The following is a 14,647-nucleotide window of genomic DNA, read 5'->3' as shown; positions in this document are numbered from 1 at the left end:
AGTTTTTAAATAGGGAACACCAGGATTCCTGCTAGTGAGGCAAGTGGCAAGACCCAGGTAGAGGAGCCTGCTCAGGACTGGCATCTGGGACCCAGCTGAAAGTGGCTGACCTCCTGGCTACTTGCAGCCAGGAGAACATGCTTTGACAGTTTAAAGCAGGCCACTACTCTGAGAACATTTTCTGAGTGATAGTTGCCCAGATGGCAGGGCAGTGGCACACATGGCAGTACTGCCGCACAAAAGACAGCTGTGCAGCCACAACCCACTGGCAGCTGGCCCAGAGGTGTAGATGCCTCTACTGACCGTGCAGTCCCCATTTGGGTCTGGCAGGTGCACAACCTTGGGGCTACATGCTGTCGGTGGGTGGAAGGTACAGGGAACTCTCAGGGCTGCTTCAGCAGTCCAGCTGGCACAAGAGGTAGTATCCTCAGATACCAATTTCATAGATTTCATAGACATTAGGGCTGGAAGGGACCTCGGAAGATCATCGAGTCCAGCCCCCCATCCAAAGGGCAGGAAGTCAGCTGGGGTCATAGGATCCCAGCAAGATAAGCATCCAGTTTCATTTTGAAGGTGTTCAATGAAGGCGCTTGAACGACCTCCGGTGGCAGGCTGTTCCAGACCTTGGGGGCTCGGACAGTAAAGAAATTCTTCCTTATGTCCAGCCTGAAACGATCTTGTAGTAGTTTGTGACCATTCGACCTCGTCATCCCTTGGGGCGCTCTGGTGAACAAACGTTCCCCCAGATACTGCTGGTCACCCCTGATAAACTTGTAGGTGGCCATCAGATCACCCCTGAGCCTGCGCTTTTCCAGGCTAAAGAGCCCCAGGGCTCTCAGCCTGTCATCGTAGGGTCTGCTTCCCTGACCTCTGATCATGCGCATGGCTCTTCTCTGGACTCTCTCAAGCTTCTCCACATCCTTTTTGAATTGTGGAGCCCAAAACTGGACGCAGTACTCCAGCTGAGGCCTCACTAAGGCCGAGTACAGGGGGAGAATGACGTCCCGGGATTTGCTTGAGAAGCATCTATGGATGCAAGCCAGCGTTTTGGTCGCTTTACTAGCCACAGCATCGCATTGCAGGCTCATGTTCATCTTGTGGTCCATGATGACCCCCAAGTCTCTTTCTTCCATAGTGCTAGCCAACAAAGCACTGCCGAGCCTATAAGGATGCTGCAGGTTTTTTTCCCAAGGTGGAGAACCTTGCATTTATCGGCGTTGAACACCATCAGATTCTCGTCCACCCACTTGCTGAGCCTGTCCAGGTCAGCCTGGATCATCCGCCTGTCTTCTGGTGTGGATGCTTTGCCCCAAAGTTTGGTGTCATTGGCGAACTTGGCCAGTCCGCTTTTGACTCCAGGTTCCACATCATTAATGAAGATGTTGAACAGTATGGGTCCAAGGACAGAGCCCTGGGGGACCCCACTGGTCACCGGACACCATGATGAGTGACTTCCATCAATTACTACCCTCTGGGTCCAACCCCGGAGCCAATTTTCCAGCCAGTGGATCGTGGAGGACACAAGGCAACAATTGGCCAGTTTCTCCAAGAGACGATCATGGGACACCAGATCGAAGGCTTTTTTGAAGTCAAGGTATATGACATCTATCTCAGCTCCCTTGTCCGGGTGATAGGTCACCTGGTCGTAGAAGGAAATGAGATTGGTCAGGCAAGACCTACCCACAACAAACCCATGCTGGCTATCCCTTAAGATGTTGGCATCGGCCAGTCCATTAAGGATGGCCTCTTTAATAAACTTTTCTAAGATCTTCCCCGGGATAGAAGTCAGGCTGATGGGCCTATAGTTAGCCGGATCCACTTTCCTCCCTTTCTTGAAGATAGGCACCACATTGGCCTTCTTCCAGTCTTCGGGCACTACACCAGAGCGCCAAGAGTTTTCAAAGATCCGCGCTAGAGGCTGGGCTATGATGCTCGCCAGCTCCTTGAGTACCCTGGGGTGAAGATTGTCAGGGCCGGCTGACTTGAAGGTATCCAGCTTCTCAAGATGTTCCTTCACGAAGTCAGCATCAATGGAGGGCAGGGGATCACCCTCACCTGGACTTCCCGGCCCTGTAGCGGGCATGGGCGTCTCATGGGGCTGATGAAAGACCGACGCAAAGTACCTATTTAATAGGTTGGCTTTTTCCTGGGCGTCAGTTGTCAGTTGCCCCATCTGGTTCAGCAGGGGTCCAACGTTGCCCCTGTTTTTCCTCCGGCTCTCCACGTATCTGAAAAAGGACTTTTTATTGTCCTTGATGCTCAAAGCTAGCTGGAGTTCAGTTGCAGCCTTGGCTTTCCTGGTCAGCTCCCTACAGGACTGGACCAGTGCAGAATAATCCTCCTTGGAGCTGACTCCCATCCTCCATCCTTTGTAGGCCTTTCTTTTTAGCCTCAGGAGGTCTGCTAGGTCCCTGGAGAGCCAGGGGGGCTGCTGTGCCCTCTTACTGCCTTTCCTCCGAGATGGAATAGACTTAGTTTGTGCATTGAGGATCGCGCCCTTAAGGAGCAACCACTCTTCTTGAACTCCCCTCTCCCTGTGGTCACAGTCCCTTAGGGCCTCACTGACAAGCCTCCTGAGCTTGTCAAAGTCGGCTTTCCTGAAGTCAAGGACTTCCGTGTTGCTGACTGACTTGCCAGCTTTTCGGCGGATGGTGAAGGTGATCAGCTCGTGGTCCCAGAATTGCCCGGGTCCCAGAAGCTCCTGAGAGCAAGTAGCCCTGAGCTGCTTGCCAGGGCAACTTTATACTGCTGGGCCAGCATAGGGTAGATGTGTGCTGGCGACAGTCTCTAGCTCCCCTTGGCTGCAGATCCAGGTGGAGCTGGACAGAGTTATTTTGCCCCAAGTGGCACAACTTGCCCCACACCAACATGCTTGTCCAGGCACGTGTGCTGAGGCAAAAGTCCCTGGCTCAAATTTGTGCTGCTCCTTTTTGAGCTGCTGCAAGCACACATGCATGCATGTGTGGATGCACCCTAAAAAAGTTCTACCATCTAGATTTCAAAGCAGGTGCATGTGAGAGGTATAATGCACAAAGATGAGAGAAAAAACTAAAATTAAGATCAGAAAATTGTTTGGGGTGTGGGGTTTTTGGCTCCATCTTGAGTTCTGTGTTCCTTGATACAGCTGCAAGCAATTTTACTCCTGTTTCTATTCCTTAACTGTGATTTCCACAACCCAGAGCTATAAACAACTTCCTAATGCTGGCTTACAATATGTTTTTCATTAAACACAACAGAGTGCAACAAAATATAATTAAAATAAGACTTTGTATAATTCATGTAATTCCTAGAGATGCTTGTGATTTCTGACTAGAAACCTGTAGTTCTAATGCTTGGTATCAGAACATCCTCTGTTATAGAAGATTTACTTGCTGGACTAGAGAGCAATGACAGCTTGTTCACAAGCATGAAGAAAGAGATCACATTTCCTCTTTGAGCCAGATTAGAAATTTCTTCCCTTATTACACTGCCAAGCAATGCAGGTATTTTAGTAAGTTGTTTTTAAATATTTATTTTCCTGAGGGGAGAGATGAAAAAAGATCACTTCTGCTGTGTTATGTTATCATGCAGCCCAGCAGCTCTCTGCTAACTGCTGTGCATAAATTATAAATTAGGTTTTCACTGGCTTATCTCCTCCAGGACACAACTGAATTTATTGTTCTTGGAGGCTGAGTAACTGGTAAGAAAGAAGATTAAGGGTCATATTTTCCTGTCCATTTACAACCATCCCTCGTACCTGCATGACTTCAGTGAATACTAAAGGGAGTTGTACATGTTAACTGAGGTTAACTGAAGAAATAAGAAGGATGCACAACTCCCAGTCAGATTCAATGGAAGTTGGGTGCCTAATTCCCTTACATTCCTTTTAAAATACCATGGTTGATCCTTGTTAATTGAGATGGAAAGAGACAACTAGCCATAATTGTGTTCTCGCACTCTAATTTGCTCACTACACCATAACTTCCTCCATATGGCTCTTCTGGAAAGGGCAGAGGAAGTGTCTTTTTTTGCACTTGTATGAAAATACTGACTTACCTGGGCATGGGAGAAATTGCCTTAAATTTCATTCTTCCTATAATACTCAGAATAAGAAAAGCAAACAAAAAAATTAAACCTCTCCCCCCCGCCCTCCCCACATCCCAACTTTCTCTAGGCTTCCAAGTTTGACCTGTTGTCTTAGTACTCTACAAAGAACAGGTTATCTTCTGTGGGAACTCTTTGTCATTATTACTGTAGTGTGTGTGCGTCTGTTCAGCAACTATTTTCTATAGGAAAAGCATTTGGGGATAGACAATACACTCAGGCACAGACAGATTGATTTGTACTTTCCCGAGCTTCTAACAATTGGATGGGAAAGGATGATGCTGCTCAAATGTAGTCAATTTGTTTGTCTTCAGTTCATAATTCTGTTCATTTGAGAGATCCCCATTTAATCTGCTTTCCCAAACCAATCTAAAACCTATTCCTCTTTCAGATGCTAGATAGTTGTTTAAAGTACTTGTGTATGTAGCAGGGTACAAGATGCTACCGCACTGTAGTGTCCGTTGGCAAAAACCATGATGCCACTGCTATGTCGCTGTAGCACACTCCCTCACTGTAGCGCATTGCTACAGCAATGTAGTGACCAAAAATAACCGTGCACTGCCAGCATGGTGCAGTCCAGGCTGTTACTGAACAATCTTTTAGTACTTCCAAAAGGAAGTACTAAATGACGGCACAGTAACAATGGCACCATATGGCTGCGTGTAGATGTGCCCACAGAGATATAAAATCCATGTAGATTTTATCTTTCACAATTTTATTGAAAATAAGGAGAATTACTACAATTGAAATGATCCCAGTCACTACCTTTCCTTCTCACTCCAGCGAATACATCTGCATTGTCAGACTCAGTGACTAAAATGCATATGCAGATTGTTTGTGGAAAGCCTAAATTTAACTCAATTTCTTCCAGCCTTTAGCCCTCTTGTAGAAGGTTTTGGGGCTGTGTAATTTTGTACAGTGAAGTATAAGTTCAAAAGTAGCTAAGTGTGGTTGAGACCCAAGAGGAAGTAGAAGTGGTCTTTGATTTTTTATGTGGTCTTGACCACTAACTGTGGTCCTAGAAAATTGACTAATAGCTCTACAACTAAAAATGACTGGTTTAGAGGAAAGAATATATTACAGTATCCGTAAATCAAATCCTAAATAAAGAAAATACCCTGTTGTGTTGCTGAGGGAAAGATCCAGCATAGTTCAGGTGCTTTTACAGATGTCAAGAAGAAAGTAAATCCCACAAAGAAAAACGGTATAAAACTGAGAGAGAGAAGTTCACTTTCAGTCACTTAAATACATGTTCTGTCTAAGTGGTTAAAAAAAATATATTGTAGTTTTGAAGAGCTTGTATACATTTGACCCATAGAACACCTCTGAACTGCCCATCTAAGCAATGTCTCATCTAAAACACATTTTCAGGTGTTATGATCTCCCTCATTGCAGGCCTGCTTAAATTGCTATAACATTGCTTATACCAGTAGAGCTATTCCTGTAGAGGAAGAGGAATATGCTATCCCAGGAAAAGGCACATATATATTGATAAAACTGCATCAACCCCAGAGGTTGTCATACTATAACAATTCCAGTAAAGGAAATAAAACTCACATTTATCCAATACAGTTATGCTAGTACAGCATCTGTGTATAGGTCAGGCTTTAGACAATTTATGGCCCAGTCTTGGCTTTCCCACACTCCCCAAATAAGTAGCAGAGCATAATTCCATTGTTTAGCTGTAAGCCTGGAAACAGGTTGAGACTCAGACACTAAGAATTTCCCTGCCTACCCTTCCTTGACCCACAAAGGAAGTAATGCACCAACACCAGGTTACTCCCCATTCATCATGGCTGTCAGTATTGGTGAGTGGAGCTAAAAGTCTCTTCTCAGATTCTGTCCACTTGCAGAAAATACAGCCCAGCTGAGGCTACTGCTCCCCTGCCTGTGCTGCTAAACATAAGGCAGGTAATAGGGAAAGGAGGGAGGCTACAGTCCCACCCTAAGTGTCTGCACTAGACTTAAAACACATGGTTAAGAACAAGCATAGGCCTAAGTGCTTTGTTAAATTAGGTCCTTGTTACACCTTGCACTATGAGCTACACAGATGTTTATGGGTGCCAGTGCTAGCTCGAGTTTGGGGCGGTCGCACTTCAGGCCAGGAGGGGCCTGGAGGACTGAAAGGTACAAATTCCACCTACCCTCCCATTCCAGGCTTTCTCCCTGCCGCTGGCTCCCCCAGTTTGCTCCCCTCCTCCCTGCCCCGCTTACTTGTGGCTGCCCATGCTGTTTAACCTGGGGATGAGGCAGGGTTCTCACCTTCCTAGGCACTGCTGCTGCTGCTGGTGTGCTGCTCTTCACCAGGCTGAGCCTGCCTTAAGAGCAGCAGTAGTGATGGTGGGGCAGGCAGATTAACCTTTCCCTGCCTGTTCCCTAGGACAGACAACACAGACAGCCACAAATAAGCAGGAAGGGGTTGGGGGCAGTGAGCTGGGATCTGTGGTTCGGGGGGGGCTGATCCCAGCCAGTGGGGGAGAGGGGGTGCAGGTGGGCATTTATACTAAGGTGCAGTCTAGAGTGGTTACAGGGTAGCTACAAGTTGGGTAACAGGAGTCAGAGATAATCCTGCCCAGGAGTGGCATACCATTGATCCTTATAAAAAATGCTTAACGCTAGTTTCAGGTGTTATTGTGGGGATAATCCAGGTGTTAAGAGCTCCAGAACCTGCCCAAAATTACCATGTAACAAGGCCCTTAGTGTTAACTTTTAACCTAAATTCAAGCCAAATCTGGACCTGAAGAACTGCTTCTTAGGCCTTCACTGTATGTTATCAAAGGAGAGAGGACAAAATGAAACACCCACACACTATAAAAAAGACTGAGGAATAGACTCCACTTTAGATAAACTGTATTAATTTCCCAACTCAGGCTGGCCATAAAGACACCTCTAAAGATATGCAATAAAAATAAATAAAGAGCTCAATCCCTCAATTGAAGGCCAAACTTAACTTTTTATGAAGCCCTCAAAATGCTTTGCAAATCAGCTTGCTAAATGGACTTTGCACATGTTCAGTGCTGGATGGAGAGAACTTTTCTTTGCGTTGAACCCTTAAGTGAAATCTATAATATTGATCCTTGCTAATATTTTGCATGTGCTTACTGTTTGTTTGTTCATATATTGTTATTTTGTGTGATAATCTTAAAATCCTTGGCAAGTAAGAATGACCATCTTATGCCTGATTCCATATGGGAATTCCCAAGAGGTAAGAGAACAGAGGAGTTAGATTCACACCCTTGCAGGGATCAGTGAAACTACCATGACCACAAACAAGGGAAGGAGGTTCTTGCCTCACCAGCCAGAGGACCAGCAGGGCAGGTAGTGACTATGGGCTGCACATTCATAAAAGAGGTATGGAAAGTAGGGCTGTGCAAAGCTTCAGTTGCTGATTCAATTCAGACGAGATTTGGCCTGATTCAATGGCCGAATCTCCAAATCCATATCGAATCAGGAGACCCGTTAATCTCTCTGAATCGAATCAGAAGCCTCTGAATCAATTCAGAGAGATTTGATAATTTGGCCATAGACACAGCTTTATATACTTTTTCTACATACCTCAAGGTACCAGGCGTGCCTCATAAATGCTGAGATGGTAGGGCGGATGGAGCATCCCATGGGAGTGTGGGGGGATCCCCGCATGCTCAGTAATGGACCCAGAAGTAGATCAGAAGTACTTTGGGTCCACTTCCAGGTTTGCCGTGGAATGTGCAGGGGGCCCCCTCCGCCACCTGGCTTGGTAACTGGTGCTTCCTAGGTCGGGGGGGGGTCACACGAGGTCCCTCCATGGCCGATTGCTGATCGAATCGAATCACTGTCCCCCAAATCAGGCTGAATCTGAATCGAATACTGTCTGCTTCGCACACCCCTAATAGAAAGCTTCCTCTGAGAGTTCTGTTACTAGTGCCAAGGGGGGCATCACATCTGTTTTCTAATACAAGAGCCCCCCTGAATCAAGCCATAGAAACCCTGCACGGTAGGTAGACATTACTGTTTCCATCTCCCAAATGAGCTAGAGCTATTCCATGGTAAAGCCAGGGTCTGCCATTCATCTGTCATCAGCTAGGAATAGATCACAGGTCCCTACTCTGAACACCAGGCAACACTTCTGCAAGCAGTTTCTGTGAACTCCAGCAATTCCTGGCACCATTTAATTTTTATCAGACAGAGCAAAGTGTCACTTTGTACTGATAACTTCACATTTTTTTAAACATTGTGACTCGGTCCCAAATGACCTGTATTCCCATAGCAAAAAATACATAAATCAAAATAAGATTGATCTCTCCTTCTGGTTTCACCTTTGACAATGCCTGTTGACATCAGTGTAGATTTGTGGTTGTGAGTTACCTTAGGATTTAGCCCGTGTTTGGCAGTTTCAGACACATAAGAGTTATTTTATTTCCATTGTATTTTATTGCATAATTGTATCAGTGTGAATCATGTGAATTTATGCAATATTGTATAAGAAAATTACTGGGAGAATCATTTTTTTGTTTCATTTTCTCTTTGTTTACCAAGAAAACTGCTGCAGATGGAAAGCGACAAGAAATTATTGTGTTGGACTCAAAGCGAAGCAATGCTATCAATATTGGCTTGACAGTATTACCCCCTCCACGGACGATTAAGACTGCTATTTTGAACTTTGATGAATATGCCTTAAATAAGGAAGGAATAGAGGTAAGAAAGAATACTCTAATAACTTTGTGCCTGGGTATAATGTATAATGCATGCCTGGTTCCTCTTGTGATGGAAAAAATGTGCTTTACTTTGATTGTTAAGGCTTGACATTAGTTTTATACAGCTGCCGATTCTTACCTGTAGACCTTGAATACTTAGGACATAAACATTTTTAAAGCGGAGGACTTTTAGATGTGCAGGGTACATCTAACTCTCAATGGTACCCAAAGAAAGCTTTAAGCACTCAGCAAAATATGGATTTCAGTGACTAAATTTTAAGTATCCAAGTTTGAGAATGCTGACCTAAATTCCTATTCAGATTACAATACATCATCATCACTCCATCTCTTTGTATTTCCTCAAAGTTTATTTGCACATTTCTTTCATTGAAATCATTCAAAATTCTAATTATCGATTCAGCTCATTAGGCACTTGTATTAAAAAAAAAAAACTCCAAAACCTGGTAAATGACTATTGACCAGTTATCAAGCCTGAGCAAATTTTAAGTTCTTGGAGCTGATGAAAGTTCCAAGGTTTAATAAAGTCCATGTGTGGTCAGCAATTGGAATTGTTCTAGACAGTATATCAAATGGAAAACAAATACAGTGCCAAGTTGTCCTCAAAATAGCACCTCTGTGCTACTGTTGTCTGAAGTAAAGCAATGATTCTAAAGATGGCAGATGATGTAATTTTTACCATTACATGTTTGACTTTTCTTATTGAGATCCAAGATGGACTCAGTTTCTCATACTTCTATCAAAACATTTTTCTCTATGCAATCTAAAGCAAAATGGCTGTTATTCTGGTTTTCTTTAATTTTTTTAATGTTTTGAATAGGCATGTAATGCAGGCAGAACAGTCTGCATGCTCCCAGAACTTGTGTAAGTCCAGAACTCCATATTTAACGGAATAGATCATTTACAGGTCATGTTTAGTTCAAAATTTCAGTTTTAACGTATCTTGATTTTTTCCCTATGCTCCTCCTCCCCATATTCAAAATAGAAGGAAAACATAAAGAAAAGGCAATACAAAAAGTAAGTTACAATCAGTTCAGTGCAGTAACAAATGAAAATGTAGTATTACATTTTAACCAAAAGGCAGAGTCTGCTCCTTTCCCAGTGGAATTCAAGTACTTCCCAATGATACCTTATTTCTATTCTATCAATATATTACTCATATCCTGCAGATGAAGAATCAGATCTCTAGGAAAGCAATTTTGTAGACTGTGACTCCAGAGCCTAAAAATTTGCTTTGCACATGACAGTAATATTTTTTGCAATGTTTTAAAAGCTAGCCAGCTTTTGCTGAGTTTACCCTGAAGTGCACTGATTTTCAGGTAGCATGGTGTTTCTATCACAATTTGCATATGCAAAGAAGAGCTTAAAGTGCCTATTATCAGAATGCATAATAAAGCTATTAAAAATTGGGTATACCCCTTCTATTTTTAATTGCTAGTTTCTCTTGTGGACTGAAATTCAGTTCCTCTGGACAAAAGTGCTTTTCCAGTCCCACCTACAACTGGGGCTACCCTGGTCCTCTGCCAACCAGCTTGTACCATCTCATTTAAATGTGGATGTCCTTTGCACTCCCCAAATTATGCCAGCAACCCATAATCTTATTTTTAAATATATATATTTTAATATTTTGTGTGTGTGTGTCCGTGTGCATGTTAGTTATAATAGGGAAGATTTCGAAGTAAAGTGCAATCGGGAAATGACAGATTGTTGCCTTCACAAGCTCAAGGCTTTTATCATTTGTGGGCATCATGACACAGCCTTTTATTATATACTGTTCTTTTCCACTAAATTTCTTCCTCATTCTTGGTTACTTCTGCAAGATGCTGAGTTGAGTTCTTTGTCCTCACTTCAGCAAAAGTATAGGCATTAGGTACATCCTTAAATTAAGAACATGAGTCTTCTGTTGATTATGTAACAGGGTGGGCATCCCTAGGGATGGCCGTGATACCCCTAGGGCCCCTTAACCATGCCATCCTTTCTTAACAGGTACCCACTGTCTCGCCCACCATGTCTTGCTGGTACTATTAATATTGGGAGGCTGCCCTTTGATCTTTTATGTTTGGACACGGTCTTGCTGGATCCTACTGGACCCTGAGGTTCATAGACCCCTTGACATCCTGCTTCACGATGGATATCTCCTAAGACCCTCTTGGCCTTCTGGGCTATATGCGTGGCTCCAAACCACTCCTTTACCATGCCCCAAGCCTCACAGATGGTACTGGTGCCTGGGGTCCCCGCCAGCCTGTCTCTGCACCTCACTGGTGCCTGGGGTCCCCGCCAGCCTGTCTCTGTACCTCACTGGCACCTGGGGTCCCCAATGAGGTCTCCTCCTTCCCCAAATAGCCTCACCCAAACCCCCGGTGTTATAAAACAGCAAATGAAAACATGAGCCCCTGGGCTATAACAGAACACCAAAGCTCAGGGTGTGCTCTGCCCATTTAAAAGAGTAAAACTTCTTTCCTGGTACTAAGTGCCTAGTAGGCCAGGGTATCTTGTGGGCTTCTGGAGTCCCATTAGCCCTAAGGGCAATATACCAGATGGCTGCCATGTCTCTGGTCCATTCCTCCCTGAAGGCTCCTTCCCCTTCAGCTGCTGGCAGGGAACTGCCCTGCCTAGCCCTATCTCTAGGGTTTATATGGGCCTGGGGCCCTGCCTCTTCCGACCAGCTGACCAGGTGCAGGTGTGGCCAATTCCCTCCTTAGCTGGTTGTCATGTTAACCTGCACCGGATCTCCTGTCTGACTATTTGGGCTCTCTCCCCATGCATTCACTGCTCTTAGAGGAGCAGACACCTTAGTGCTTTGTGACAGACTACAATGTGAAAATGCTATATGATTTGTTGTATTAGTCAGAGTGCTTCACACCTCACAGGATCCAGTCATCAGCATACAGAATAGGTGACACAACTTCAGTAGCAGTTTTCTCTTCATTTAGAAAAAGTAAGGTCACTTCTGGAGTTTTTTTTTCTTTCCTTCCACCCTCCTGTGCTGAGGGACAGAAAGCACCCCTGTGCTTCCAACCTTGATAAACCACTGCATTGTCTACAAACTTGCCAGATCATTAGAAGCCTGGCAGATGGCTAGTTAGCTTTTAAGATATTGCAAAATCCAGTCAGGTGCAAAGTACATTTTTAATACCTGTATATCTTTAACAAATTATAGGTTACTGAGCCCATATGTAATTGTCAGTCTCGCTTCTAGTCAGACTGTAGTTATCTGCCATTCACACTTACTGTGCTGAGCTGTTCACAAAAAAGCTTTTAAATGGGTAATATGTATCTCATTCTTCTAACTTTGTTCTTGTAAAAAGCTATATTGCATTGGCTCAATCAAAGTGAATAAAAATAAAACTGCTCCCAGATTATGAACAAATTGCCAAATTCTGTCAAGAAAAGTAGAAGACTGAAACCCTTAAAAGCAACTGAAAATGCCCCTTTGATGTGAACAAAATTGAAAATCTTAACTATCAACATTGCTTCATGCTGTGCTTATAATAAAAAGAATTTACTTTCTATTGTATTAATTTTCAAGGCTATAATGGAAGGCAGATCATTCCATTTCTCCATTTGTCCATGGTAGACTGCCATAGGCCTGAAGTAAAAGGAGTATTGGGTATGGGGGATATCTTAGAAAAAAAATACAACGTGCAATAGCGTGGAGTCCAGAGAGGGGCCTGTGGAAGCTGCTACAGCTTAGACAGACTGCCTGGGTTGTGTTTAAGTTTTGCCAGAGTCCCCTCTAGCTACCAGAAAAGGTGAAGATAGGGAAGTACATAGGTCTCAAAAGAGAGCTTTGGCCTCTTCCCTCTGGGTTATGAGTTTTGTGTTCTCCTTTTAAGGGCTTATCTTTACTGTGGCATTAGTATGGCAACTTTGGAGCCTACCTTTAAATTTATATTCCACCAATAAATAGGATGCATTGACAGTGATAGATTGTAACATGACCAGCTGACATAAATATAAACACATCAAGCTATGTCTAAGTTAGGTGTGAAAGGGTGTTTCAAATATTGATCTAAAATAACCCCACTTTTCACAATCTAGACAGGCTCTGAGAAGAAAATTTACCTAAGCAGTGTTTCCTTGGCTATGTGTTTGTTTTCAGTGTAGTCACTGCCATAATAAATTTTAGATATTATTTTTTTAAAACACACAAAGAAAACCATATTTTTTCTATAGTTTCTCTTAACAACAATTATATGTTCAGGTAATTCAACAGAAAGTTGAAGAAGCAAAGCAACAGTTGGCAGTTATTGATTTATTGATATTATTATAAGGTACTTTGGATACAGTCCCTTCTCTTTGGAAACTGGATGGGGTTCTGAGAGTCCAAATAAAATAAAATTAATTCATGTGGCTCTAGGTTAATATACAGTTCTGGATTTCATATTCATTTTGTTTTAAAACTGTTGCATGTAATATACCTTTTGGAACTCAGTTCTATAAAGTAGTGGCTGAAAGTTCAGAAAATACATATTCATTTGTAAAATTAATAACTTCATGAAAGGACTGGGCCCATAGCCTTAAAAAGACCTCAGTGCCTAAACTGGGATTGAGATGGAATTTAGGTACCCAAGTCCAAGAGCGCAATACACAAAACAGCTGAGAAGCATAGATGCCTAAAGTCCGTAAGTATCAAAGTTTTCTCTAGTAATATTCCTGAGGTGCCAAAAGTTCTTAAAGATTTTGAGAGTGCTCAGAACAGGCACTGGCTAGTTAGGGCTGAGCAGCTCAGTTCTTGGCTCATGCCAGAGTTGAGTCAGGATCCTCAAGCTAGACATTCCTTCCTCCAGGTCTCCTGAGAGGTGTGCCTAGAGTATACTTCCCAGACTTAGGGCATCGCTGAAATTCACATAGAATGCTATGACCATACTCTCTTTCATTCAGAAATGACAGAGACAGGTATCACTCCTGTTTTATACAAGTTAATGGCTAGAGCACTGATCTAGGAGAGACCTGGGTTCACCCTCAGGGGGATCATAGCCTACAGTGCTCATCTCTCAGGAGTTACCCAACCCAGTAGGGTGAGTGCTAGTTGTGGGGAGGCAGTCAGGATTCATAGTAGAGATGATATCTTTTATTAGACCAACAAGATCTTTGCAAAAAAAATCTTTAATTGCAAGCTTTCAGGCACAAACACCCTTCATCAGACACTGGAGAAAAGATTGTAAAAGTTCTCCTGGGTAGAAATGAAAGTTCATATTTCATAGGATTTCACAGAGAAGTCAATAGATGGAAAACGCCTCGGGGCAGTCAGTTCATAGCTGGTATGGAGCCTCTCACCTTTTTGTTGTGGGGAGGACATTCTGTCCCTCCTGTTGAAGCTGTCCCGCCAGGGGAAAAAGAGAATTCAAGCTTCAGTGGTCCCCTCCTACGCATAAATCCCAGCAATTGGCAGTGTCCAGAAGAAGGAACTTCTGGGGGGATGGGGGATTCAGTTTTAAAAGCAAAATAATTTGTCTCTATGATGTCATATGAACCAGATTGCCAAAAACAATCTTTTTATCCATAAAAAGACTACTGTACAGATTTTCTCTGAAAATATGCTGTCTGGCAAGGGCAGGGGCATGGAATTACACAATTTACACTGCACTGTGACACTCCAGGAACAGGGACTATATGAACCTGGAGACAACTTTTAGGTGTTGATAAGTTGTTCCTTGCCCTTTGCCTGCTGAATGATGCCTTTCTCAGTGTTAAGAGATAATGATTAAGTTCAAAGCTACTCATGATCTAGTGGTTATGAGTTGTTACGAAGTGCCAGTAGCATTCTGGTCAAACTGTATTTGTATTGTCAACATGTGTAAAAAAAAAAAATAATAATAATAATAATAAAATGGCCAATGGTAGACTCATCATTCTTCAGCCCTGAATAA

General features: G+C 43.3%; 1 protein-coding gene across 5 annotated transcripts in view; it reads left to right on the top strand.

Annotated features, from left to right (window-relative positions):
• Positions 1-14,647, top strand: part of FHOD3 (formin homology 2 domain containing 3) — a 645,457-nt gene that overhangs the window by 551,957 nt on the left and 78,853 nt on the right. For all 5 annotated transcript variants that reach the window (XM_059728584.1, XM_019479159.2, XM_014611417.3 and 2 more), the window contains one exon: positions 8,599-8,757. In XM_059728584.1, coding sequence (XP_059584567.1) covers positions 8,599-8,757 — 159 coding nt within the window. The remainder of the gene's footprint in view (positions 1-8,598; positions 8,758-14,647) is intronic.

The sequence above is a fragment of the Alligator mississippiensis genome, chromosome 5 (genome assembly GCF_030867095.1).
Source record: "Alligator mississippiensis isolate rAllMis1 chromosome 5, rAllMis1, whole genome shotgun sequence".
NCBI lineage: Eukaryota > Metazoa > Chordata > Crocodylia > Alligatoridae > Alligator > Alligator mississippiensis.
Note: the sequence above shows the minus strand (reverse complement) of the source record. Positions and strands in the feature narration are given on the sequence as shown.